This window comes from Hippoglossus stenolepis, chromosome 1, assembly GCF_022539355.2.
Source record: "Hippoglossus stenolepis isolate QCI-W04-F060 chromosome 1, HSTE1.2, whole genome shotgun sequence".
NCBI lineage: Eukaryota > Metazoa > Chordata > Actinopteri > Pleuronectiformes > Pleuronectidae > Hippoglossus > Hippoglossus stenolepis.
Window position 1 is genome coordinate 17,438,791 of NC_061483.1, and position 23,224 is coordinate 17,462,014.

Below are 23,224 nucleotides of genomic sequence, written 5' to 3' on the forward strand. Positions count from 1 at the left end.
CACGCACGCGAGCGCACACACGCACGCACACACACACACACACACACACACACACACACACACACACACACACACACACACACACACACACACACACACACACACTACACACAGATGGTGCAGACATATCTGTGTATATGAAGTATTTACTGAACGTTATTATGGTTGAAAATAACAATACTTCTTCTGCTCTCCCTTCGCTCCCTGATGCAACTCCCTGCAATCACTTTCGTTAATAATGTCAAAGTCATCTCGTCCTGACTGCACCAGCCTCGTGCTCACTGTAGATGATACTATTTTAATACGAGCTTGTGGAGAAAAGGGAGCATCAGGCAGAGAGAGTGATTCAGGGAGAGGTAGAAAGATGAAAAGGCCGGAGGAGGAAAAGAGAATAAAGCAGAAGAGTTTCAGCTCAAGGGTGGAGGTTGTTCAAACGACAGATCTGTGTAATATCAAGATTTCTGTAGCAGCCCTTTTTTGTCTATTAAACTGGTTTGTCTCTTGACACAAGGTATTAATGGCAGCCCTGTCATCAATAGGTTTTGATTTATAGTCCAGAGTCAGATTGCAGCTATGGATAGCACCACTACAACAGTAGACACATGACTTAAATACAATCAGGGCATATTGCGCTGTAATGGCAACTTTTTCTTTCACTATGAGTTATAAAGCAATGGACTATGACAGTATGTCCTTCATAGCTACGACATAATCCCCTTATGCAGAATGAAAAATAAGCTTTTATACTCTATGTAGATTTCTCGTTGTGGCAAATCAATATTCTCTCAAACGACAATGTATTGAAAACTAATGTCTACAGCATATCTAAGTGTCCAAGTCCTTAGAAACTGTCTAATGGTAAACCCTTTGTATGGGACCCTTGTAAAGGTTTGCGGTGTCACTGTGGCCACGTGGACGCTTGCAGATACCTTAAGCTTACATTAAGTTTTAACGTCTATATTTACTGTATGACTCTCAACCCTTTGAACTTTCAAGCACCATATGACTTTAGAGGTAACAGAAGCAGTGAGAACTCCGTATGGTGCTTTGAAGCAAACGAGTTCCACATCACAAATGGTTTAAAGTGTTCTGATGCACTACAACCTGAAACTCGTGGCACGTCCGCTGGAGCAGATTATTCCATTTATTTTTTTAGGCTTTTTGTGAAGAAGTCATGCAAACTTGACTGATTATGACTAAAGGAAATACAGTATGTCTGATGCCAAGTCGTGTACATGCATTAACTTATCTGTGTAGAACAGGTCAGGTAGGACCGAACCAAACATATGCTGCTGGTCAAAACCGATCATCCCCAGACTACTGAACCCGGCCACACTGCAGGTTTTACTGTACACGTGAAGAGAGGCTCTGTTCCCTCAGCTGCTGTCCATCCCTGGCAGAATGATGCAATCATGTGGCAAATTATTGCTCATTTGGTATATTAGTTTCATACACTTTGTAGAAGCAAATCCAAACTGGCATTACATCTGTAGGTCACAGGTAGTCATGTTAGAACTAATACTTATGGATGGCTCAGTACATCTGGTATGTGGGCATTTTCCATGTCCTTCTATTATAGTATAGTGTAATCCGTATAGGTATATTGACCTGAAAACCCTAAATTGAGCTGTCTTTTACAGATGCTGCACTGATGATACGGCCCAGTACACTGCTGTTGCTTGTAACCTCCATGGACAGACCTCTACTCAGGCCTCCATCATCGTCAAGAGTAAGCCCTTCATCATCAAGTCACACTACTTAGTCAAACATAAATTCACGTCTGGACTATTAAATAGGTCAGAGACTATTTCTCTGATATATAAATATAATTTGACACTTTCAGTTTACCACCAGCACCACCTGAATGTACTCTAATATCTATTTATACCGTGTAACTTTTGGTGTTTGTGTTTTGATCATGTAGGATTCAAGGAGGATGAAGAGACATGTCCATATGCGTGGTTGCCTTACACAGGTAAACACCAGAATTGACTTCATCTCCATTATATCCGCAATAACAAGATCAGTGCAAATACTATAGGCCATGAAGTATGTCATTCTCTGCACCGGCCCTGTTCCCATCGCTCTGTTGTCCTGTTTCCTCCTGTCCCTTGTCCCGCAGCTTCCATGCTTCCCAAGATCCACTACACTAAAATCCACATTACTTTCACGGAGAAGTTCGGGCCTGTGTTTTCTGCTGAGGGAGGGTCTGCCACTCTGTCTGCTACCATGACCCTGAACCCCAACCTGGCCAACCTGCAGCCTGAGGCCCAGTGGTATAGAGATGGTAATTCTAGTAAAGTAATATATTATGACAGAGTAATTGCACCGTAATTGCTAGTAATATATACCGGCTTCCACTGAGACTGCACCACCCAGCGTTGTCGACATGCAGCCTCAGGCACAGCTGTGGACAAATGGGAACGTTTTTACAGCCTCTAATTTTTACTGCAAATTAATTAGACTGAAAGTTGTAATAGATTCTGATGATATAACCCCAGTTAGAGAGTATATCTTCATTTGCTATGTGGGAATCTGTAGACCTCAGTTAAAGGTGCCATGTGGAACAACGGCAAATTGTTATGAATTAATGACTATACACAGTCAAACCTCATTGTGTTATTTAGTCATTTGAAAGAGACTAAATTCAGAATCCCGTCTCGTCTCTAGAAACTCGTCTGGCTGACTCTAAATGGGTGAAGATTGAAACTGGCAGAGGACACACCGCCTTGACTCTTCCTAACCTGTTCAAAGACGATGAAGGACTCTACACACTGCGTATGGTCACGAAAGGAGGAACCGCAGAACACAGCGCTTTTGTTTCTGTTGCAGGTGAGCGGTGCTAGAGGGCTGGACAGTCCAAGACAAGTTGATGATGTTGAGGACTAACGGCTCGATTTGAACTTTGTCAATGCATTTACTGCCTCTTTTTCCGGAACTCATTTACAAACCACAAATATTCTCACTAACATGATTTTTTAAAAGCAAAGTCCCCCTGTCCCATCCTGTGTAGATGGTCCTCCCCCAGTCCCCGGAGCTCCTGGTGCTCCTATGGACATCAAGATCCACGATGCCAATAGAGACTATGTCATTGTGTCATGGAAGCCACCTAATACCACCACAGAGGGTCCAATCCTGGGATACTTTGTGGACAAGTAGGAGTTACTGACATAAACACCATAAATAAATAAACTGACCAACATAACGACAAACTCATTTCTGTAAGTCATCACAGAGAGTTTGCTTGACTATCTGTGCTAATGAAGGCGTTACTGTCTCAAGGGACAGATAATCTTGCCATAAATGCCGTACTGCAGTTTTATTTTACAGCTAAGATAACTATTGACTTAATTTGTTGCCTACATGATGCTTGTACTGCTGCATTATTTGCTGTGATCATCATCCGATTTGCCACAAATCTTTGTAAAAGAATGTTTAAAAAATATCTTTATATACTTTTCATTAATTAAATTGCTGCAGTTGAAAAGTGACTTAATACCTGTCATATTTTGGAGATCTTTGCAACATACTTTCTTCTCCTCTCCTGAACTCATCTCCTCCTTTGTCCTTTTCGTACTCATTTTTAATTTTGTAGATGTGAGGTTGGCACTGAAAACTGGACTCAATGCAATGATCACCCCATTAAGATCTGCAAATATCCAGTGTCTGGGCTCTTTGAAGGACACTCCTACTACTTCAGAGTCCGAGCTGTCAACTCCCAAGGAATAAGCAAAGCGTCCCGCATGTGTGACCCCATCGCTGCTCTGGACCCCACTGAGTTTGAGAGGCTCCACGGTGGGTTTCACTGGATTACATAGTGAAAGGTCCTCCTTGCCTTTTATGATACATCGTTTGAAGTGAGAAGCAAAATGTCAGAGTCGTTTTAGGATGTTTGAATGGATGCAAAGTTATGAACTCTGACATTTATGTATTAGAATGTCTGTGATGAATGATTCACTTTCTTTAACCAACTTGACTCAAAAAACGTTATCGTAGAGCTACTTCATCGACATCATCAAATAATATCTTTATTATTAACAGTTTACATTTAATCCTTTTTTAAAATTCAGGTCATTCACATATTATGTTTGAGGGTTAATTTTACATGGCAATCTGCTGATTCTGATCGTTTTGCTCCACTCACTAAACTGCTTTATAGGATTCAAACACAACGGTACACTGTTTGGTTCTGTTACAGCGCATCTCACTGATAAAGATTAGCCGTCTGGTGTGATCTGAATCAGAATCCAACTTATCTAAATGTCCTGTCTTTTATTCTCCTGTAGCCAAAAAGCTTGGAGGAAAACTGGATGTTGTGTCTTACCACGATGAAGTTGAAGGTGGGTTTTTCGATTAAAATCAACACTCATCTACCTAAAATCTATAATTATATATCACATATGATCTGTGTGTGTTTGTGTTTAGCTGATGGAAAGCCTCCCAGTGCTCCATCCGGAATTTATGCCTCAGAAACCGACAGGACGTATGTTGTTCTGAGCTGGAAAGCTCCTAAATATTCCAGCAAGGCTCCCATGTGGTACTTTATGGAAAAGGTAGGAATCGAATACTACACTGTACATTCTACAGGGCCTCTCATGGGTTTCAGTCTACATTTGTGTTAAATGCATTGTACTCTAGAGCAGGACAACGCTGTGTCAATGCTGTGTGAAACAATAGTTTATATCAGTAGTTTATAAATGTATATTGATTTGCGACATTATGTGTAAACAGCTACTTGAGATATGCAGTAAAACCAGTTTAATACAGTACAATATATCATTATGTGTGTTAAGGAAGCAGGCAAGCTAACTCTGTCCTCTCTCTCTCCCGTGTCCCCACAGAGCATGGCAGACAGTAATGCATGGCAGCGTATCAACACTCAGGTTCCTATTCGATCCCCTCGTTATGCCGTCTTTGACCTGGCGGAGGGAAAACAATATCAGTTCAGAGTGTTGTCGGCCAATATCTATGGAATCAGTGAGCCCTCAGAGCCGACAGGCCGGATCGAGACCCAGGAACTCAAAGGTCTGTCTCTGTTTCATGTTAGTGTCACAGATTGTAGATTATTCTAGTGTGGACCAAGTCCAGGTTTTAAATATTTGAAATATTCAAAAAAATGTTTTCCTTTCCTCAGGTGTGCCATCAGCTCCAGGTCAGGTGATTTCTACAAGAGAAACAGACACCTCCGTCCTCATCCAGTGGGCTCCTCCAAAGGAACCCAACAATCTCATTGGCTACTACATCGACCAGTGTGTTAAAGGTTCCAAAGACTGGACCTCAGCCAATCACAAGCCTCACAAGAACTGCAAGTATGTTTTCGACCGGAAAACCCCCCCACACTTTTTAGTGAAATGTGTCTTTCTTAATAAAATGACACCAAATCCTGTTTTTATTATTTTCCTTTCAGGTTTGTGGTTAGTGGTCTGACCAAAGGAGAAACCTACGTGTTCCGTGTCCAGGCGATCAATGAGCTGGGTCTCAGCGATGAATCCCAGGAGTCTGCTCCTCTGACTGTCAAGGCTGCCCTCAGTCAGTACTGACACATTGTTATTGACGATGACAGAGATAATGATAGATATCTGCTTTCTGTTACCCTGTTGGATTGTGACAAATCTTTTGATGAGAGTGAAGTAGTAATATTGTACTGGTATTATAAGTATTACAATTCAGTGATGCCGTTTCAGCCGCCCCTTCTGCTCCTTACGACGTGGCTCTGCTGAACTGTGACGGCAAATCAATGGTTCTGAACTGGAAGAAGCCTCTGGACTGTGGAGGATCAAAGGTCAAGGAGTATTACGTGGACAAAAGACGCAGTGGAACAGACATGTGGAGGGAGGTTCACATCCCAGCAGTCACACAAAGACTGTATAAGGTACAGCAATATCTGTGACTAAACTTACCTTAAAAAACGAACTTTTACTTTTAATAGACAACTTTTTCACCTCGTGTACTACAACTATCCTCTATTCCATCTTAGTAACCATGGTAACATGTCATTGACAGGCTGAGGGCCTGACCGACGGAGCCGTCTATCAGTTCCAGGTGTTTGCAGCCAACCTGGCCGGCCTCGGGGCGGCTTCCCAGCATTCTGCTGACTTCAGCTGTGAGGCCTGGACGATGCCTGAGCCTGGTCAGTGAGCGTCATCTTCAGACCAACTTTATCAACTGATCAATCTGAAATATCAAGAATAAACATGAAGTCAAGTTTGAAGTAGTCACGCTCATATCTACTAAATAGCGTTGACAATTAGATGGAGGGGAATTAACGAGGTCCGTGAAAGGTAAACTAAATCACAAATGTAAATGTGTTCCTCCTTTAGGTCCGGCCTATGACCTGTCTTTCTGTGAAGTAAGAGGCAGCTCTTTGGTGGTTGAGTGGCAAAAGCCTGTGTATTCTGGTTCTGGACCAATCACAGGCTATCGTGTTGAGTATGCTAAGAAGGGCACCTCTGACTGGGTCACAGCCAACGAGAAATCTGTCAATCATCGCTTCCTTAAGGTAAGAAAAAATCTAAAGGCTCCTAAAGGTGGAAGTTTTCTTTTTTAACTTCTAGTGATTTTTGTTTTCTGTTTTTCCTCATCAGACCTTAAAATAAATAAAAATACTTTGTGCACAAAAAAGATAGAATAACAATAAATAATATATAATTTTATTTAACTTGATGAATAACTGAATCATTTATAATATTATTGTAAAGGAATTGGATGCCAGTGTTTCATGCCACAGCACTGCTAAAACAAATGATCAAGTAGTTGCACCTGATGCCTCATATATGTTGTATATTACTAAATGTTAATAATATCTTCAACACTGTGTCCTCTAAGCTTTCGTTGATTTCTGTTAAGCTTTCTATTGGCTCCTAAAAGTGACACTGTTGACATGCATCCATTGAATTTCAACCTTCTGGACGAATATAGTATTTTATTGCGTCTACTGGAAAAGGTAGTAATATGCTGACATACAATTGTAGTATGCTGACATCTAGTGGAAAAAAGGAGCAACTACTGGGTTAAGTACTCAGCAAAAAAGTAAAGAATAATGAAAAATAGCAGCACAACGGCAACTCAGTCAGCAGATATACATTTAACCTAATAATTTACAAGTTATAGAATTGAATTATCGTTATTATTCTGTGGTCTGATAAATCATGGGTTACAGTACATATTAAGTGTGAGTGAATAACATGATATTAAGTCATTTAATACCAATAGTAAAAACAACAATGTGTCTGGGTGCTAATATAAGATACATTTACATTTATTAGATACTATAGCTGCTAGCCCTAACCTTTACCCAATTGATATTTCCTGTCATTGTCTCATCTGCCGAATAAGAAATGAGGTTATTTACCAACAATAGTTTCTGATGTCGTGGACAAACATACTGATACAGAATCACAGTTACTGAACCTGGCAGATTTACAGAGATTGATGATTAACACATCCAGGCCGACAATCATGGCTCTTTTGCTCTCCTGCTTGTTTCCTAGGTAACAGGCCTGGAAGAGGGCAGCAGGTATGTGGTGAGGGTGCGTGGGGTCAACGAAGCAGGAGTGGGCATGGCTTCAATGACCTCTGATCCCGTGACCGCCAAGGCTGTGGAAGGTAACTTATCAATGTCTACAAACTTCCTTTGTAAAGTGCTGCAGCATGTCTATGCTCTGTGATGTACTGTTTTTAATGAAGGGGAGATGACGAATATGATCAAGTATAACAAATATTTTTTATGGTAAAACAACATCCTGTACATCCTGTACCACTGCACTTAGCGGAAATACCTCGATAAAAACAATATTTTCCTATAGTAAAATGTGTATATGATGTACATATTCAGTTTTTTATTTATTTATGATCTATTCTTTTATTCTGTGTGCCAGTTTTTTTTTGTTGAATAAAATGATTGCAGTTTTAAAGTGATCACTTTACTGCTGTGTGTGTGATTGTCTTGTGTGTTAAAGGTTCTCAGGAGGTTTCCTGTGTGGTGGACGAGAAGTCCGGTGACATCGTTATGTCCTTCGAGTCCTGCCAAATGAACGAGGGCTCTCAGTTTGCCTGGAAAAAAGATTATAAAGAAATAACAGATTTCTCCAAAGGAGTGGTGATTAAGACAGAAGGCAGCAGGTGAGATCACTCACACACACACACACACATGCACACACACGTGTTGTAATTTTGAAACGTGTAACATCCCTCTGTCTCTCTTGTCTCTGTCTCTCTCTCTCTCGTGTTGTATTGTAGTTCTAAGCTGATCTTTAAGAACGCGACTAAAGAAGACTTTGGAACATATTCTGTTTCTGTCACCAACATAGAGGGAATTTCATCCAGCTATACAATCTCTGCTGAAGGTAAAGTTGACCTGTCTTTAAAAGTCTGGCTTAGTTTTCAAAATGTAGACTGACTACATAGATCATTTATTCTTCTTGAAAAATTCTTGCCGACATTCACATCACATTAGCTTACATGGATTGGGAGAACACAGTAACTTGTGGTCAGACGAGGACATCAGAATTACAGGCTCAAACAAAACTCCAAAGCAAAATGCGTATTGAAGAATCAAGCGTTGTGCAGGAGGAAATCCGGATGGAAGCCAAGAGACTGCTTTAAAACGATCACACTGGCAACAAGGCAGCAAACAATTACGTTAAACATCTGATGAAAACCAGTCGAGCATATTGCTCACATGGCTTTTTGAGCTTGCGGCTGTATGTGTGTTTTAAAACCACATTTTTTCTGTCAGAAAGTTTCACCACATCTGTTATTTATTGTGCCTTACGCTGATTGCTTCCCATTTGGCCTTGCATTGTTGTTTTTTTTCTTCAGCACAACTCATAATAAGGGTTTCATCCGCATGTATTATGTATTATGTATTTCACTTATATCGCGGGTAATAGGGGAAACTGCAGTTATTAAATATCTGAGCGCTGAATGCAGTTTGTCAGAGGAGTTTCACAGCGGGCCTGTGGGTCTAGTTCCAGGCGTTCTAAGTGTTTGTGCATTTGTCTGCCATCCGCCTATTAAACACAATTACAGTAATGACTTCTCCAACTCCAGACTCCTTACTCGAACAGCCCCTTCAAAGTCCGTGATAAATTTACTTGTATGCATGAGTGTAAATATGTTTGTGCCCACAGCATTATCACCTGAATAAGTCGTTTCTTCTCATTTCAGAGTTGGCGAAGATGCTGGCACTCAGCTACGATATCCGACACCCGGGTAGGTACCTTTGGCAAAACACTTTCAAACAAACAAAACACTTTCAATCTCTTGTAATCTCTTTCTCTTTGTCCATTTTGATTTCTCGTCTCTTACACGTTTTCTCTGCTGCGTCTTTAATCTGTCTCACCCACTCTCTCTCTGTTTCTATCTTTCATGGATTCATTTCGCTTTGTTCTGACTTGCTTTGAACCTTTCACATTTCATTCTTCTTTTAGGCGTACGTTTCTCTTTTTATTTCATCCCAAAAAGTCTTACCTGCTTTTGCATCACCTGCCTCTCCACTGTTCACCTCTCCCGTCTTTTGCCTTCCAACTGACTCCTCTACTCTCCTTTCTTCTGCTCTCCTTTCTTCTCTCCTCTTCTCCCCTCACTAATAATGACTTCTATTTCTCTCCTCTTCCCTCCTCTAGTCATCCCACTGAAGTCAGAGCTGGCATATAAGATTTTGGAGAGAGGAAGAATGAGGTTCTGGCTGCAAGCTGAAGAGATTTCTTCCAACGTCACGTACAAATTCTTCGCAAACAACAAGGAACTGTCCGGAGCTGATGTAAGATCCACGTTAGTTTAAAAAAAATGGACATAGGGAGAGATGAAAAAATGATTTTCTGGGTTCAAGTTGAACAAATGTTCTGTCTGTCTGGTGATTAAGATTGTGTTGAAAAATGAAAGCTAAAAAAATATATATATACTGTATATATTCACAAAATCTGTCCTTAAATTTGACAAAGAAACATTTTCCTTGCAGCCCAACAAGATGGGTCATGACGTCTCTACAGGTGTCATCGAGTTCACCATGGACCATTTCACTGAGGAGAATGAGGGCACGTTCACCTGCCAGATCACAGACGGTGGAGGCAAAGGACAGAGCTCTCTGGTTCTGATTGGAGATGGTAAGATATGTAACTGTGACATGTATGACAAAAAATACTATTTTGCCTCTGTAGCTACTGCTATAGTATGTCTATAGAAGATGTGTGTGTGTGTGTGTGTGTGTGTGTGTGTGTGTGTGTGTGTGTGTGTGTGTGTGTGTGTGTGTGTGTGTGTGTGTGTGTGTGTGTGTGTGTGTGTGTGTGAAGGGAGGTTTAAAGCAGTTACCTTATACAGTGACTTTTAAATGTATGAAGGACACTATTACGGTGCGCGGATACGCTTCAAAAGATGCTTTATGTGATGAATTATGATTCTACCCTCATGCATGAGACCATTAGTCTCGGTAATCCAGCAAATAAATCCAGCAACTACTGGCACCACTTTGATCTTTTTAATTATTCTCTGTTTATGTGTGTTTGTACGTGCACACAGCTTTCAAGGCAGCGTTGGCTGAGGCTGAGTACCAGAGGAGGGAGTACATCCGAGTCAAGGAAGGTAAGAAGCAAAACATCACTCACTTTTAAGCTTGTATGGGTTTTAACTCTAAGTCTTCTTTGTTGTCTGGGAAATAACTCATCTAATCAGTGTGTACACAGGAGCGAGGCGGACCAACGCTTCCTCAAAAGAGGCAATTGGAAACTGAAAATTCAAAATGAACCCATTGGCTCAGCATAGAAGGCATTTTGCATTTCTAATTTTGAAACCATACTCAGACGTGAGGTAATTACAAAGGTGAAGGAAGGATTTAAACATTTTACTTCAGTAAAAGTACAAATAAATAGACACAAATGTACTCAAGTAAAGTATTACTGTAAAAGTAAAAGTACTTGCTGTGTGTAACCTATTCCTTAATGCTACGGTCTACTACATCATTATGGCTGAGTCTCGCCAGTGGTGTTTCTTCACCAGTGATGCTGCTGCTGCAGGAGGCGGGCTCTAATGGTACCTGCCTGCTCTGATTGGATCAGTGCCCCACTGATTATTGATAACTTTTGAAAATGTAAAAAAAAAACATGTAACGCTGAATTTGTAAAGATGTAGTAAAGAGAAAAGCACCTGAATATACTTAAGTGCAGCACAGAGACATGAGAACTGTACTCAAGCACAGTAAGCAAGAATCACCCACTGGGTAATTAATAGAGCTCAAACAATCGGGACCCACAAGTCATTTATTTTAAATTCCTTTCCCTTCCCTGGGTGTTTCTCTCCTCCCTTAATCCACCACAGGTCCCCACTTCAGTGAGTTCCTGACACTTCAGGTTGGAGACGACTGCTCTGTCAATTTGGTGTGCAAGGTAAACACAGGCAAAGTCGACAATTATTGAATATTTACACTCTAAACAAAAGGGAGGCTGACTCGTGATTAGCTGCTCCACGGAGGCTGAGCCCGGGATTTGACAAAGCTCTGTAATAATGAGGTCCACATTGAAAACAACCAGAATTATAGTCTCTTTTGTCTCGGGTTTGTTGGTGTGAAGAATATAGTTGGCAGAATTTTAAATTAGGTATCGTTCCAGACGATCTGTTTAGTCCAAATAAGTGCATGTCGTCGTAGTTTGTAGAAACAGACTCGTCAGTCGTTGGTGTCAGTGATTAGTTGGGGAGGTATCGCTCTGCTCTCTGAGACGAGACTCAGGACAGACGAGTGTCTTGTAAACGCTGATTAATAGAAGTAAAGCAAACATGCAGTTTTGGGGTTGGGTGCGTCTGATACTGACTCTGTGTTGTTGGGACTTTATGATCTGCTTTATATCGGCTATAAAAGAAGCTAAAACCTCGTTAATGATAATTACGTTGAATGTTTTAAAATTATATTTGATTACGTTGATTTCATTGCAGGTTGCTAATTTGAAGAAGGAATCCCAGTTCCACTGGTACAGAGAAGACACGGAGATCATCCCCGATGTGAAGCCTGACCTCGGATCAGGCCTCTGCAAACTGCCAATTAAACTGGTAATTGGTGCCACTGGTCCTCTGAATGCTCATAAACCAGTGTTTATCAGGAAGTAGTGTTGTGAAGAGGGTATATCAATTCAAGGCAATGCAATTTTTGCCTCCGCCAGTGGGGTTATGTTTTCACCCCTATCTGCATGTTTGTGAGCGAGGGTGTTTTTAAACATTTTGCTTCCCCAGGAAACAATTCATGGACCTTGATGAAAACACATTTAGGAAACTGATATCTATGAGTGTGTGAAATTTGGTGCAGCTTGATTGAATTTAAGGAGACTGTTGGGCCTCGGCACTTTCCTGAGTGCCATTCTAGTTTCTTCAGTGATAGTTACACATTTTTTGTATTTCTCTGAGGATCCAAAAACAGGGGCACTTTCTTTGGTTAATAAAAGAAAAGAGAAGAAAAGGAAGAAGCCGGCCGCATAATGTGCTCATATTCAGAGCACCTTATTCCCAATAGTTCCTCACACTGTTTTATGTTTTTCCTGTTTTGTTTCTCCAGTTTTCATTGAAGACAGCGGGAGTTTATAAGGCCACCATCAGTGATGACAGAGGAAAAGATATGAGTCAAATTGACATCTCCGGAAAAGGTAAACACATCTTGCCCGATAAATTAGGGGAGTAATCACTCGCTGACTGGTCGTCTAACCGAGCAAGAACAAATAATAACAACCCTCAGCATAATAGCCTGTTAAAAGTGAACGACTGAAAAAGAGCTTAACACTCTACACTAACAATTAAAAAGAAGGGAGACAGGATGCAAATTTATATAGTGTATCTGTACATGGCAAACTAATGAGTTTTTAACAATCCCTCTAACCCCAACCTTGTTTTTCTAACGACGGCATAAACACAGTTCTTGCTATGTGACGGCTTGTTGACCTGCTGGCTGTATTTATTCCTGAGAAAATCCTTTCTAATTTTCCTGCAAAAGTTTTTACGCGGAGTCGACATAAGCTGCTCCACTGCCGTCCTTTAAGCTTGTACTTATTTTGACGGCAGGACTGAGCATTACTCTGCTTTTCAGTATTTCTAATCCACACTGTATTAGAAGTGTGCTGGTATTTAATCAGCCCTTCAAGGGAGTCTAGTGAACAGAGTGATTTTTTTTATTGGCTGTAAAGTTGGCTGTAGAGAATAGAAATATTCATTTAATTATTGGTAATAGTGACAGTTCAAATCTGTACCCAGGGAGCAAGAGACACCCAGATTTATATAAAGTACCGTATGTAAATGTATTTACAGTGTGTACAGTATATGTTGTGTGTATTATTTAACATTAACATGCTGAGCTTTAAAAGCAGCCACCAGAGGGCAGTATTGTAACTCTCATTCTCTTGGCTCTTCTCCTGACCCCCTCACTGTCTCCCTCACTTTCAGTCTTTGACGATGCCATAAATAAGATCAGCCAACTGGCAGGTATGTATCACACACACACACACATAGATTTGAAAACCCAAATGTGAATAATCTAACCAACAGATACTGTACCCATATTAAAAACAGTACTAAACATCACCATCATCACCCTCTGCCCACTGACGGGATCAAGTGCAAATGATCTAAATTCAACACGACACAATCACAGCCCGGCTCTGACAGATTCAGTAGACTCATCACCAGGCTGATACACTTCTGTCTCAACCTCCCCCCCCCCGCTACACACAGACAGACACACACACACACTTATCAGCATGTGGCAGAAGTTGTCGTGCTGGAAGCATTTGGCCATCATACCATCGTGTGGTGAAATCACTTTAAAATTCCACTGCTCTGTCACAGTGACAGTGTGGAGGAGCATCTTACTCCTATTTTAAGAGGCAGTCACTTGACAGCTCTGCAGCCTCTGTTACAGCAGTGGCTGCAGAGCAGAAGAGGGTTCATTACTGGGATAATGGGAAACCATGGTGATGTGACCAGGTGGATGACACACTTGTACACTTGTAATGTGCAGTGAGTAAAGTCCCACACAGACGTAGTGAAGTGTGTAACTCCCTTTTTTTTTTAGATAGAAAAGCTTTGAAAAATAGGAGTTAGTAAAAACTGTGATGGTTAAGGTGTTTCACTGAATACAGACAGTCGGCTCTCTATGACCTGCACTCTGCTTTATTACTCTCCATGCTGGATCAGGATAACATAAAAAGTGAAGTCTTAAAATCAGGACTACAGAAGGATGTTTGCTTTTATTTGATTTATTAATTGGGGGGTGTATCTCGTAGCTCTAGAGAGGTTATCCAGTAGCAGATGTAAAAAAAAGAAAAAAGAAAAGGGAATCTAATTTTGATTTCAAACGTGTCTTCCACAACCTCTGTCACCTTCGTCGTATCCTCCAGGAGCCAGTGCAGCAGAGGTGGTGATTCACTGCACAGCTACAGGCATTCAGCTTCAGTGTCACTTGAAGTATTACACCTCAGAGATGAACATCACTTGGGTTAATGGGTAAGATGTTCAATTTATAATACTCATACAAATAACACCACCACTGTCCCCACTAACATGACAACAAGAGCCACTGGTGCGAGAACGAGGAGGAAATAAATAATAATAACAAGGACTCCAGTGTTAGTAGTCATGGCGGCGGCTTTAGGAGGAATACAAAAGTTCCTTTAAGTCTTAAACATGCTGACTGCAAACATATGATTTTGTTTTTCTCTCAAGTTAAACCGCCGGGAGCGGTAAAAACAATAAGCCACACATAATAAAACTTGTGATGGCTTTTGGCAAGTATTTCATTATCCTGCTTATTTCAGTAAAATTGCCCTGCTTTGTGACAAGAATCACACCCCCATCATCTTCTATAAAGCGGCAAGTCTTTTTTTTTTTCCTGCACTTAAAGTCACTCTGTCATACCCTAGAGGTTATAAATTGTGGAGGGAGGGGACACTGGATGAGAGGGAAAGACAGAAGGGAGAGAAGTAAAAAGAATGAAGGGGGGATAGAGGGAAAGAGGGAACAATGACACAGGGTAGCGGCTTTTTTTGTTATTCAATTATTCAAAGAACAAAAAGTGATGGAGATTAGATTTTTAACCTCAGCCGGGGCTTTTCTGTGTGTGTGTGTGTGTGTGTGCACGTGCAAGAGAGAGAGAAAGAGAAAGAGAGAGAGACAGAGTGACAGATAGCAAGAGAGAGAAATTGGTATCCCATTGGCGTAACATTAGGCAGGCATGTAAACATGATTTTCCATGACCTCTGCACTAACTTCTCTCCTCCGCTCTTCTCCACAGTGAGACTAAACTCTCCCACAGTGACAAGCATGTGATTGGAGGAACCCCTGCTATGGCAACAATGGAGGTATTACTGTCTCCTGTACAGCGCTGAGCAGTACACCTATATGCTTGTTAGGTGATTCATACACGGGTGATTTTATGACAGTCAAGCACCTCGGGTGGTGTACCCGCTGCTCAAAAGGTCCTCAGAAGAGGTGAAACCAGGGCAACAGGAGTTAAATAGATAATGTTCAGAAGGAGTAATGAATAAAAACATCATCCATTTTTAAAACCATTATACCTCATTAATTAAATCAGGCACTTTAAAAAAATTTTTTTTTTGTCAAATAGCTTTATAATTGTAACTGTCAGGATACAGAAGTAGAGATAAACAACTGATTAGTTGATTGGTTTGTTGATCACATAACTAATCGGTTGATGTGCTGACTTAATCGCAGGTGATCGAGCCCGAGGGAAGGGATAAAGGAAAGTACTCCATCGTGATCGCCAACCCCGAAACCTCACATAAACGCACGCTGGACCTCAGCGGTGATGGTCAGTAACTTTTTATGTCCCTCACTTTTCTCATTTTGTTCTTGTTGTGTGTCACTCACTGTTTTGTTTTTTTTACGACGGCACCGTAAAAAAAGGGTTAGAGACAACACAGTGACTTGTTTTTATGGAGCGCTTGGATCCAATCTGTGGTTTGAGGCGTGGAGGGAGAGATGCTCCAAACAAAAATCTATTTTTTGATTTCAGACACTCATCCCTGTACGCTCGGAAAACTGGTTTCTTAAAAGTTTGCTCCTTCACAAACACCTGCAGCTGTGGTCAGCTTAAAGTCATTTTGGTTTTAATGGAATCCAGTAGTGTTGGATTGTAACAAAAAAAACGTGATCTCCTAACACTCAGTCTGCACGGCTTTCCAGTTGCATTACTTCTCTCCACAAATTCTAAAGCTACGCCAGAAGATGGTTAATTCACATTTACACTCAAATCTGCTCGGCTGCACGAAGGAGCGAGTAACAAACACTGTTTAAAGCCACATTTTAAACCAGGGTCCAGAGGATCACTCGAAGGAGAGAATCAAACCGTCAACACAATGAAATAAAACTGTGTTTTTGTCTTCACAGTATTTGAAAAGGCCTTTGCTGAGTTCCAGAGACTCAAGTAAGAATACACTCTCAACTCTTTTCTATATTTATCTTCATGTTTATATTTTAGTCAGACTTCCTCTGCGAGTGATAAATAACATTTCAACTTACCCAGCTCGATCACTGCGAGTTTGGCATCTGGTAGCATGAGTCTTGTCCAGAAATTGGGTTTGGGTTATGAAATGTGTATTGATTTGCCATGATACTTCCTGTTCATCAGCCGAAATTCATATTCTTCATCCTTGTTTCAAACAATGTAAAGCACAATGTTAACCCTGAACACACTTTATGTGAGTTGAGCCTCTACACACACAACTTACGACACTGACATGGAGAACACAACCTTCACAATAAGATGATCAATATAAAGGATCTGTAGGCTGTCGCACTACGACGCTGTGCCACTGTTCTGTTTGCAAACACTGATGCTTCTGTCGAGTATTATAGAACAGACCTGTCTGTTCAAGCAAACACTAAACCAAGATGAGCTTGGTAAATGCCTGTGGGAAGTGACAAGGTCAGAGTCTAATGTAGATGACAACTACGCACACTGATCTGCTTCTTTTACAATGTTCACTCAGGTATTAGACCAGGTTTTTATGTACATTTCTGTATGAGATAGAATGGTCCGCTTAAGTAAAGATTTCTCTCCTCCATTTTCAAATCAAATATTTGAACATGAATCGCTGTCCGAACAAACCCGGTTTATTATCATTCGAGATACGAATCAATGCCAAAAAAGAGATGCAGTTAGGCCGCAGTGATCTTTTAAGGTCCTTTAGCTACTTGGGCTAAAGTTAAACCCCCACTCGCTAAATTGTTTTTAGAACCATTTAGAAAAAAAATCAATTGAACCTCCAAATACTAAACCCTGCACGCCGAGTGGAAATCTCCCAAATCCCCTTTCTAATTAGAATTCAAAGAAAGACATTTAAAGCAGGAGAATCTACAAACACATTGAAGCGAGTGACATCACGTTGCCCTTCTGATTGAGCATCAACATGCAGAGAGGAGAGCAGAGAGTCCCGCCCCCCCCAGCCATCTGGTCCTGCGGCTGACCTCTGCTCCTCCCACGCTGCTCCGACAGCCCTCGCCTAGTTATTACAAAGCAATATCATTTTTTTCTCATGAGAAGATTCTCAAAGTGCCACAGTGAACCACAGCGTAATGTGGTTTGGCTCCAGATATAACTTGTGGCAAACCATCTGACCACAGCTATTGACCCAGAGATGGAGACAATATCATGTGTGTTGTCAGGCGGCGGAGAAAGATAATATCATCCGACACATCATCCCAACTCCTGTAGGAGCAGAGGTTCATCATCACTAATTTCATAGAGAACAGTACTTTTTACTGGCCTTGCTGAAATGTACATGGTTAGTTCTAAAGAAAGAAAAGATGAGCTAAAGATTTTAACTTTCCCTCTTCTCTCTGTGTTTCAGGGCAGAGGCCTATGCTGAAAAGAGTGAGTGCATGCTTTATTTGTATTTTTTTTCCAACACTCCATTCATAGAAGGGCTGATAAAAAATGATCCCCATCATATTATCCTGCACTTTTTTAAAAACATAGATCAACTGTGCATGTTATATACGTCATGGAGGACACTTGGAGGGCGCATACTTCCACTTAATTGACCACTTAATCACCATGTTGAATTAAGGTTCATATACCAGGTATGCTGCACGGTTTTCAGCAAACTGCTCACATGAAACACAGGGGAATATTATTTTTCAGGAAATATTTGAATGGAGTATTTTTTATTGTACATTAACTAATTAAATATCATCCCCCGAGTGAAATTGTTTATTTAAATTCATAAAATCTGGATCTGCGCTAGCTTGTAGATATAAGCACACTACAAATGCATCATTTTTTTCCAGAAAGATCTTTCTCAAGATATAAAGATATAGAGATATTACAGATCCATTCCACATCCTTTCACTAAGCTTCATGGTAATTCATCCAGCGTAATTCTTCGAACCATAAACAAATGCAAATAAAAATCGAACCTCCTTAGGGCCCTGACACCATCATCAATACACAGTCAAGATCAATGGGAATGATGCTGATGATATCAATGCTTTGTTTCAGACCGTGGCAAGGTTGTGGGAGGACTGCCTGATGTGGTCACCATTATGGAAAAGAAGGTAATGTGTGACAGTGAGCGTGATTTTCATCTCCGTCTGCAAATTTGCACGGGTTTGTGAAATATGTTTTTGTATCTCTGCTCCACACAGACCCTGAGTTTAACTTGCACAGTGTGTGGGGACCCCAAGCCGCAGGTCTCATGGCTGAAGAACGGAACGGAGGTTGAACCCGATGATCAGGTGAATACCTCTCTTATTGTGGGGGATGACTGGGGATCAGAGTATTTCTCTAATCTTGTTTTTAACGCTCGCTGAAGCATGCACGTAATTAAACTGTAACTTGTATGCCGCGCTGCATTCATTGGTTTTTACCTGTCACACTCTAGTGCTGAGTCTTTGAGCTGTTTAACCTCCTCAGAAACTCAGCTCCGCCTCCCTCGCTCATGATTAATTACCTTATTAATCACACACAATTGCAATAGTATGATCCTATTAACTTGTCAAGAGACACTGTGGAATTTCCACACCCACAGTGGCATGTGAACTGGATTCTGCTGGGTAACCTCTACTGGCTTTCACTGTGTTTTATAATAATATATATATATATATATATCAATTTGTACAAATCACTATAATAGAATAAAATATTCATCCACTCACCCACCCTCCCACCCAACCATTATCTATACTACTGAGGTATAAGAATATAATATAATATAATATAATATAATATAATATAATATAATATAATATAATTTTGCATGTTATTTGGATTTATACAGGAACTATCCTATTGAGAAGAACAACTATTGTTAAAATGCTAAATACAACCATGCTACAATACACTAATGGCTTTGATATCTTTTCTTGAAAGAAAAATAAACTTTATTGAACATTACATCCAAACTAATGACGTAAAGTAAAGGAAGAATTAAGGACATATTGGGGGAGATACTGAGGTGACAATAAAGTATTATCTTGGTAGTTATAGTGCATGTTTCAAATTGAATATTAAATACACAACATCCTGAATGGTACACTGTTTCCCTGATTGCACCGCTGTAGCCCTTGAACTCCCGACAGAGCCGGTGCCCTCCGTGTCCTCTCTGTGCTGCTGAGTTGACCGTTAGGAAGTAAAACACACTCTACTTGCTTTTGGATGAGACTTCAGCAGCAGTCAGAGTCCCCCTCTGAAGGGGTCTCCACACTTGAGTTGAGGACAGTGTTATCGGCAGCGCACTCCTGGATCGGTATCACTTCTGCCTCTCATAACTCATTGACCTACTTGCCAACCAGTATAAGTCTACAGTCTGTCCCCTGTCAGTGGAGGCTCTTTCAACAGCATCAGCATCCTGCGGCTCCTCTCAACTTTGAAGATTGGAGTTTGAGAAACCCCCGGTCCAGGAGGAATTTACGCTCAAGTCTTTATTCATTCCCTCACCTGTTAATAATCTGTCTAAAACAAGAACTGACATCCTCAGTGATGTGTTTCCCAAACCTCAGGTGTGTCTCTCCCCTGTCTCTCCCCTGCCGAGTTAGCGCACTGGCTACTGAAGATATTAACAGAAAAAAAACAAACACAAACTAAATACAGACTGAGAGGCTAATGCACTGAAACTCAGGATAGAAATGAGTGTGACTGTAAAGCTTAACAGGTTTAAATAGAGGTGACCTGGAGGAGATACCATTGTTACTTCCCAAAAAATAAATGACAGAATATGTTGTTTTTTTATACAGCAGGATTTTACATTTTTGTTAGAAACAAAAAAAAAGAAATTGCATAATTTAGATGAGTGGATAATTGTTTTTAAGCCAGAAGTTTTATTTTTTTTAAACTTAAAGGTGTTTCTCTTAATAGATGCAATTAGTCTGCTACAAGCACCACTCCATTTAATTGTAGTAATAACCAGACCTTGCAAATGAGTGGGCAGGTATATGAGAGCGGGGGCTCATCAGTCAGAATGCGAGGACTCGATCTTCTCTCAGGCGTCTGAAAAATGATGATGCATGTGTCGTCCAACTCTGGAGACTTTAATCATACACATTTTTGTCTTTGTGGTCTCAAGAAGAAGCGATGGAACATGTTTTTATTGTCATTTAATACCACAAGATTTCGATTGAGCTAACAGGGCTCTGAACAGAGAGACTGGAACAAATCAATAGTCCTCGTGTCCACCAAGCCCAGAGTGAGCAGTGCTCAACTTCTGCTAAAGAGAGGTGCCAATCAGAGCTCCGGCTGCAGCGCTGAGTCATATTCAAATCCATTTTTAAATAAAACTCGAAGTGGCAGGCATTTTGTAAATGTTAAATCATGCTAAAATCCCTCTGCTGCCTTTTTCCATCTTTTATTTCAACCTTTGATTTTCTGTTTCAGTACGTGGTCTCCCTGGACCAGGGCAAGTTTGCCAGTCTGACGATCAAAGGTGTTTCCATGGAGAGTTCCGGCAGATACACCATGATTGTCCAGAACAAATACGGAGGGGAATCTGTGGATATAGTGGTGAGTGTCACTGCTGTGTTACTGCAAATGACTGGATTTACTTAAAGCTGTGAAATGTTTCAGACCATCTGTGGCACAAATCTGGGGTTTTCATCACGACCTGGCAGTGAGATATGTCCGTGATCACACTTGTTTGTTTTCAGGAGCTGTAACGGACCTGATGTTTGACCTTGTGACTTTTCTCAGAACCCGATTTCACAGTTTTAACATTGAAACTACTGCACGGTCCTGACCTGTAGTATTCCTTTGTTGAGACTCAAAATGCTCAAAACCACAACATATTTCGGCCTCGTTTATGCCTGCACGACAGCCAATCGTTTGAGGTTTTTCATCCATATGTCCCATTTTTGTGAACATGATATCTCAAGAACAACGACAGAGAACACTCACTTTGACTAAAAGAAGAACTGATTAGATTTTGGTGGTCAAAGGCCAAAGGTCAAGGTCCTGATGCTCTTGTGAACATGATATATCAGGAATACCCAGAGATAATTTAATTTAGTTTGGCACAAAGATTCACTTGGATCTGAAGGTGACCTGATTATAATTTGAAGGTCAAAGGTCACAGTGATCTCACAACACACCCTTTTTTAGCCCTGTCAATGCCTTTCAAATTTAAGACAAATGTTCAATTTGTCTCACAGATTAACTGATGAGATTTGGGTGATTCAAAGGTCAAAGGTCAGGGTCACAGTGGCCTCACAAATCCTCCTGAAAATGATTTCTCAAATCTGCCTTTTGGGAAGTTCCTTAAATTTGGAGCAGTTGTCACTTCAACCTCAAGATGAACTGATTAGATTCCAGAGGTCAAAGGTCACAGGGATGAGACTGCACTACAGTTGGCGGAGGCAGGGCAGGGTGTTTATTCTAGTTTATTTTACTGTCATACATATATGCAGTGGAGTAAATGTGTGGATGGGAAATGTTTGCATACTGTTGACACCATGTCCTCCTCCCTTTTTCTCCAGGTGAGTGTGTACCGCCATGGAGAGAAAATCCCTGAGGCGAAACCAACCCTGACTCCTAAAACAATCATCCCTCCCAAACTCCCCATTGAGATCCCTCAGTCTAAGAGCCAGCCGGCTCCAAGCCCTGCCCCCGCCGCTCCGAGCCCCGCCCCTCCCAAGCCAGCACTAGGAAAAGGTGCGAAGAGCCCCACTCCCACCAGGAGGAAGTAGAAAAGCATGAAAGTGATATAAGAGGAATAAATATACTCACATATTCACACACATAGACCACACCTAGAAGCTTTTACAGGCGCTGTCCTTCAGACAAATATTAAAATAATTTAATGAAATGGAGTGTCAAGAAAACCCAGACAGGTAAAAATAATAACTGCAATGCTATGTGATGAGTATTGTAAGTCTGAGTTTAACTGAACTGAAAAGTAACTGAAATGAACTTGACTAAAGCTGAAATTTGAATAAAAGTATTGCTGGAAAAAGAATGAAATGTGTTTTGAATTGACAGCGTGAATGTAAACCAAACAGAACAAATAAAATCATAGTTTTCACAGACAAACTCGTGTACAAATGTTTTAAAGGTTTAAAAAATCCACTTTTGAATCAATTCACTAGACACTATACAGAGTATATGTTGGTCACCACTGTGGAGATGTCTGCTCAGAATGCTGAGTGAACGTCAGCGTTACAGAATACTCACAATATGTCACGTCTGACTATGCAATAAAAAAAAAAGCTATATATTTAGAACGATAGCTTTGTCGTGCCCATATCAGTACCCTGCAGAAAATTATAATGAAATTCTTATTTTTCATTGATTCCTGCATCTTTAACGCGGCCTTTATGAAACCCTTGGTAGAATTTCTTAATTCCCCCCCCATACACACACCACACACACACACACTTTGAAGACAGGGCCAAGCCACATCGTGCTCCTGTGGAGGGAGGTGGGCCGGCGCTGCCTATAGGGAGGCATGGCTCTGCATATGATCATTGGGTTGGCTTGGTATCACAGTCAGGACACATGTTTTATACATGAAGGATTTCCATCACATGTTTCCAAAAAGCTCTAAGCATGATGATGCACAAAAATACAAAATGGAGGTCGAGGACGTTGTGACTGCACAACACCCAACAATGCGGATGAATGCTCTGTAATGTTTTCACCTGCTTGGGAGACAGACTGCAGGCTTTCACAAAGAACATGTTATGCGCAGGTACAGGGAGAAAAATCTCAGGCTGTACAAAGCTGTCATTATGCTGCCACCTCTTCAGC

General features: G+C 40.9%; 1 protein-coding gene across 2 annotated transcripts in view; it reads left to right on the plus strand.

Annotated features, from left to right (window-relative positions):
* myom2b (myomesin 2b) overlaps nucleotides 1–22,507 on the plus strand; it is a 29,868-nt gene extending 7,361 nt beyond the window's left edge. For both annotated transcript variants that reach the window (XM_035156244.2, XM_035156254.2), the window contains 34 exons: nucleotides 1,641–1,729; nucleotides 1,925–1,975; nucleotides 2,123–2,287; nucleotides 2,671–2,832; nucleotides 3,014–3,155; nucleotides 3,596–3,795; nucleotides 4,287–4,340; nucleotides 4,426–4,553; nucleotides 4,842–5,025; nucleotides 5,135–5,309; nucleotides 5,408–5,529; nucleotides 5,685–5,872; nucleotides 6,004–6,130; nucleotides 6,321–6,499; nucleotides 7,491–7,605; nucleotides 7,959–8,121; nucleotides 8,239–8,345; nucleotides 9,169–9,213; nucleotides 9,627–9,763; nucleotides 9,962–10,106; nucleotides 10,519–10,581; nucleotides 11,314–11,381; nucleotides 11,926–12,039; nucleotides 12,539–12,626; nucleotides 13,417–13,455; nucleotides 14,370–14,475; nucleotides 15,263–15,329; nucleotides 15,703–15,799; nucleotides 16,378–16,414; nucleotides 17,841–17,863; nucleotides 18,491–18,546; nucleotides 18,637–18,726; nucleotides 20,861–20,986; nucleotides 21,955–22,507. In XM_035156244.2, coding sequence (XP_035012135.2) covers nucleotides 1,641–1,729; nucleotides 1,925–1,975; nucleotides 2,123–2,287; nucleotides 2,671–2,832; nucleotides 3,014–3,155; nucleotides 3,596–3,795; nucleotides 4,287–4,340; nucleotides 4,426–4,553; nucleotides 4,842–5,025; nucleotides 5,135–5,309; nucleotides 5,408–5,529; nucleotides 5,685–5,872; nucleotides 6,004–6,130; nucleotides 6,321–6,499; nucleotides 7,491–7,605; nucleotides 7,959–8,121; nucleotides 8,239–8,345; nucleotides 9,169–9,213; nucleotides 9,627–9,763; nucleotides 9,962–10,106; nucleotides 10,519–10,581; nucleotides 11,314–11,381; nucleotides 11,926–12,039; nucleotides 12,539–12,626; nucleotides 13,417–13,455; nucleotides 14,370–14,475; nucleotides 15,263–15,329; nucleotides 15,703–15,799; nucleotides 16,378–16,414; nucleotides 17,841–17,863; nucleotides 18,491–18,546; nucleotides 18,637–18,726; nucleotides 20,861–20,986; nucleotides 21,955–22,164 — 3,862 coding nt within the window. In that variant the 3' untranslated portion in view covers nucleotides 22,165–22,507. The remainder of the gene's footprint in view (nucleotides 1–1,640; nucleotides 1,730–1,924; nucleotides 1,976–2,122; nucleotides 2,288–2,670; nucleotides 2,833–3,013; nucleotides 3,156–3,595; nucleotides 3,796–4,286; nucleotides 4,341–4,425; nucleotides 4,554–4,841; nucleotides 5,026–5,134; nucleotides 5,310–5,407; nucleotides 5,530–5,684; nucleotides 5,873–6,003; nucleotides 6,131–6,320; nucleotides 6,500–7,490; nucleotides 7,606–7,958; nucleotides 8,122–8,238; nucleotides 8,346–9,168; nucleotides 9,214–9,626; nucleotides 9,764–9,961; nucleotides 10,107–10,518; nucleotides 10,582–11,313; nucleotides 11,382–11,925; nucleotides 12,040–12,538; nucleotides 12,627–13,416; nucleotides 13,456–14,369; nucleotides 14,476–15,262; nucleotides 15,330–15,702; nucleotides 15,800–16,377; nucleotides 16,415–17,840; nucleotides 17,864–18,490; nucleotides 18,547–18,636; nucleotides 18,727–20,860; nucleotides 20,987–21,954) is intronic.
* The last annotated feature ends 717 nt before the right edge of the window (nucleotides 22,508–23,224 follow it).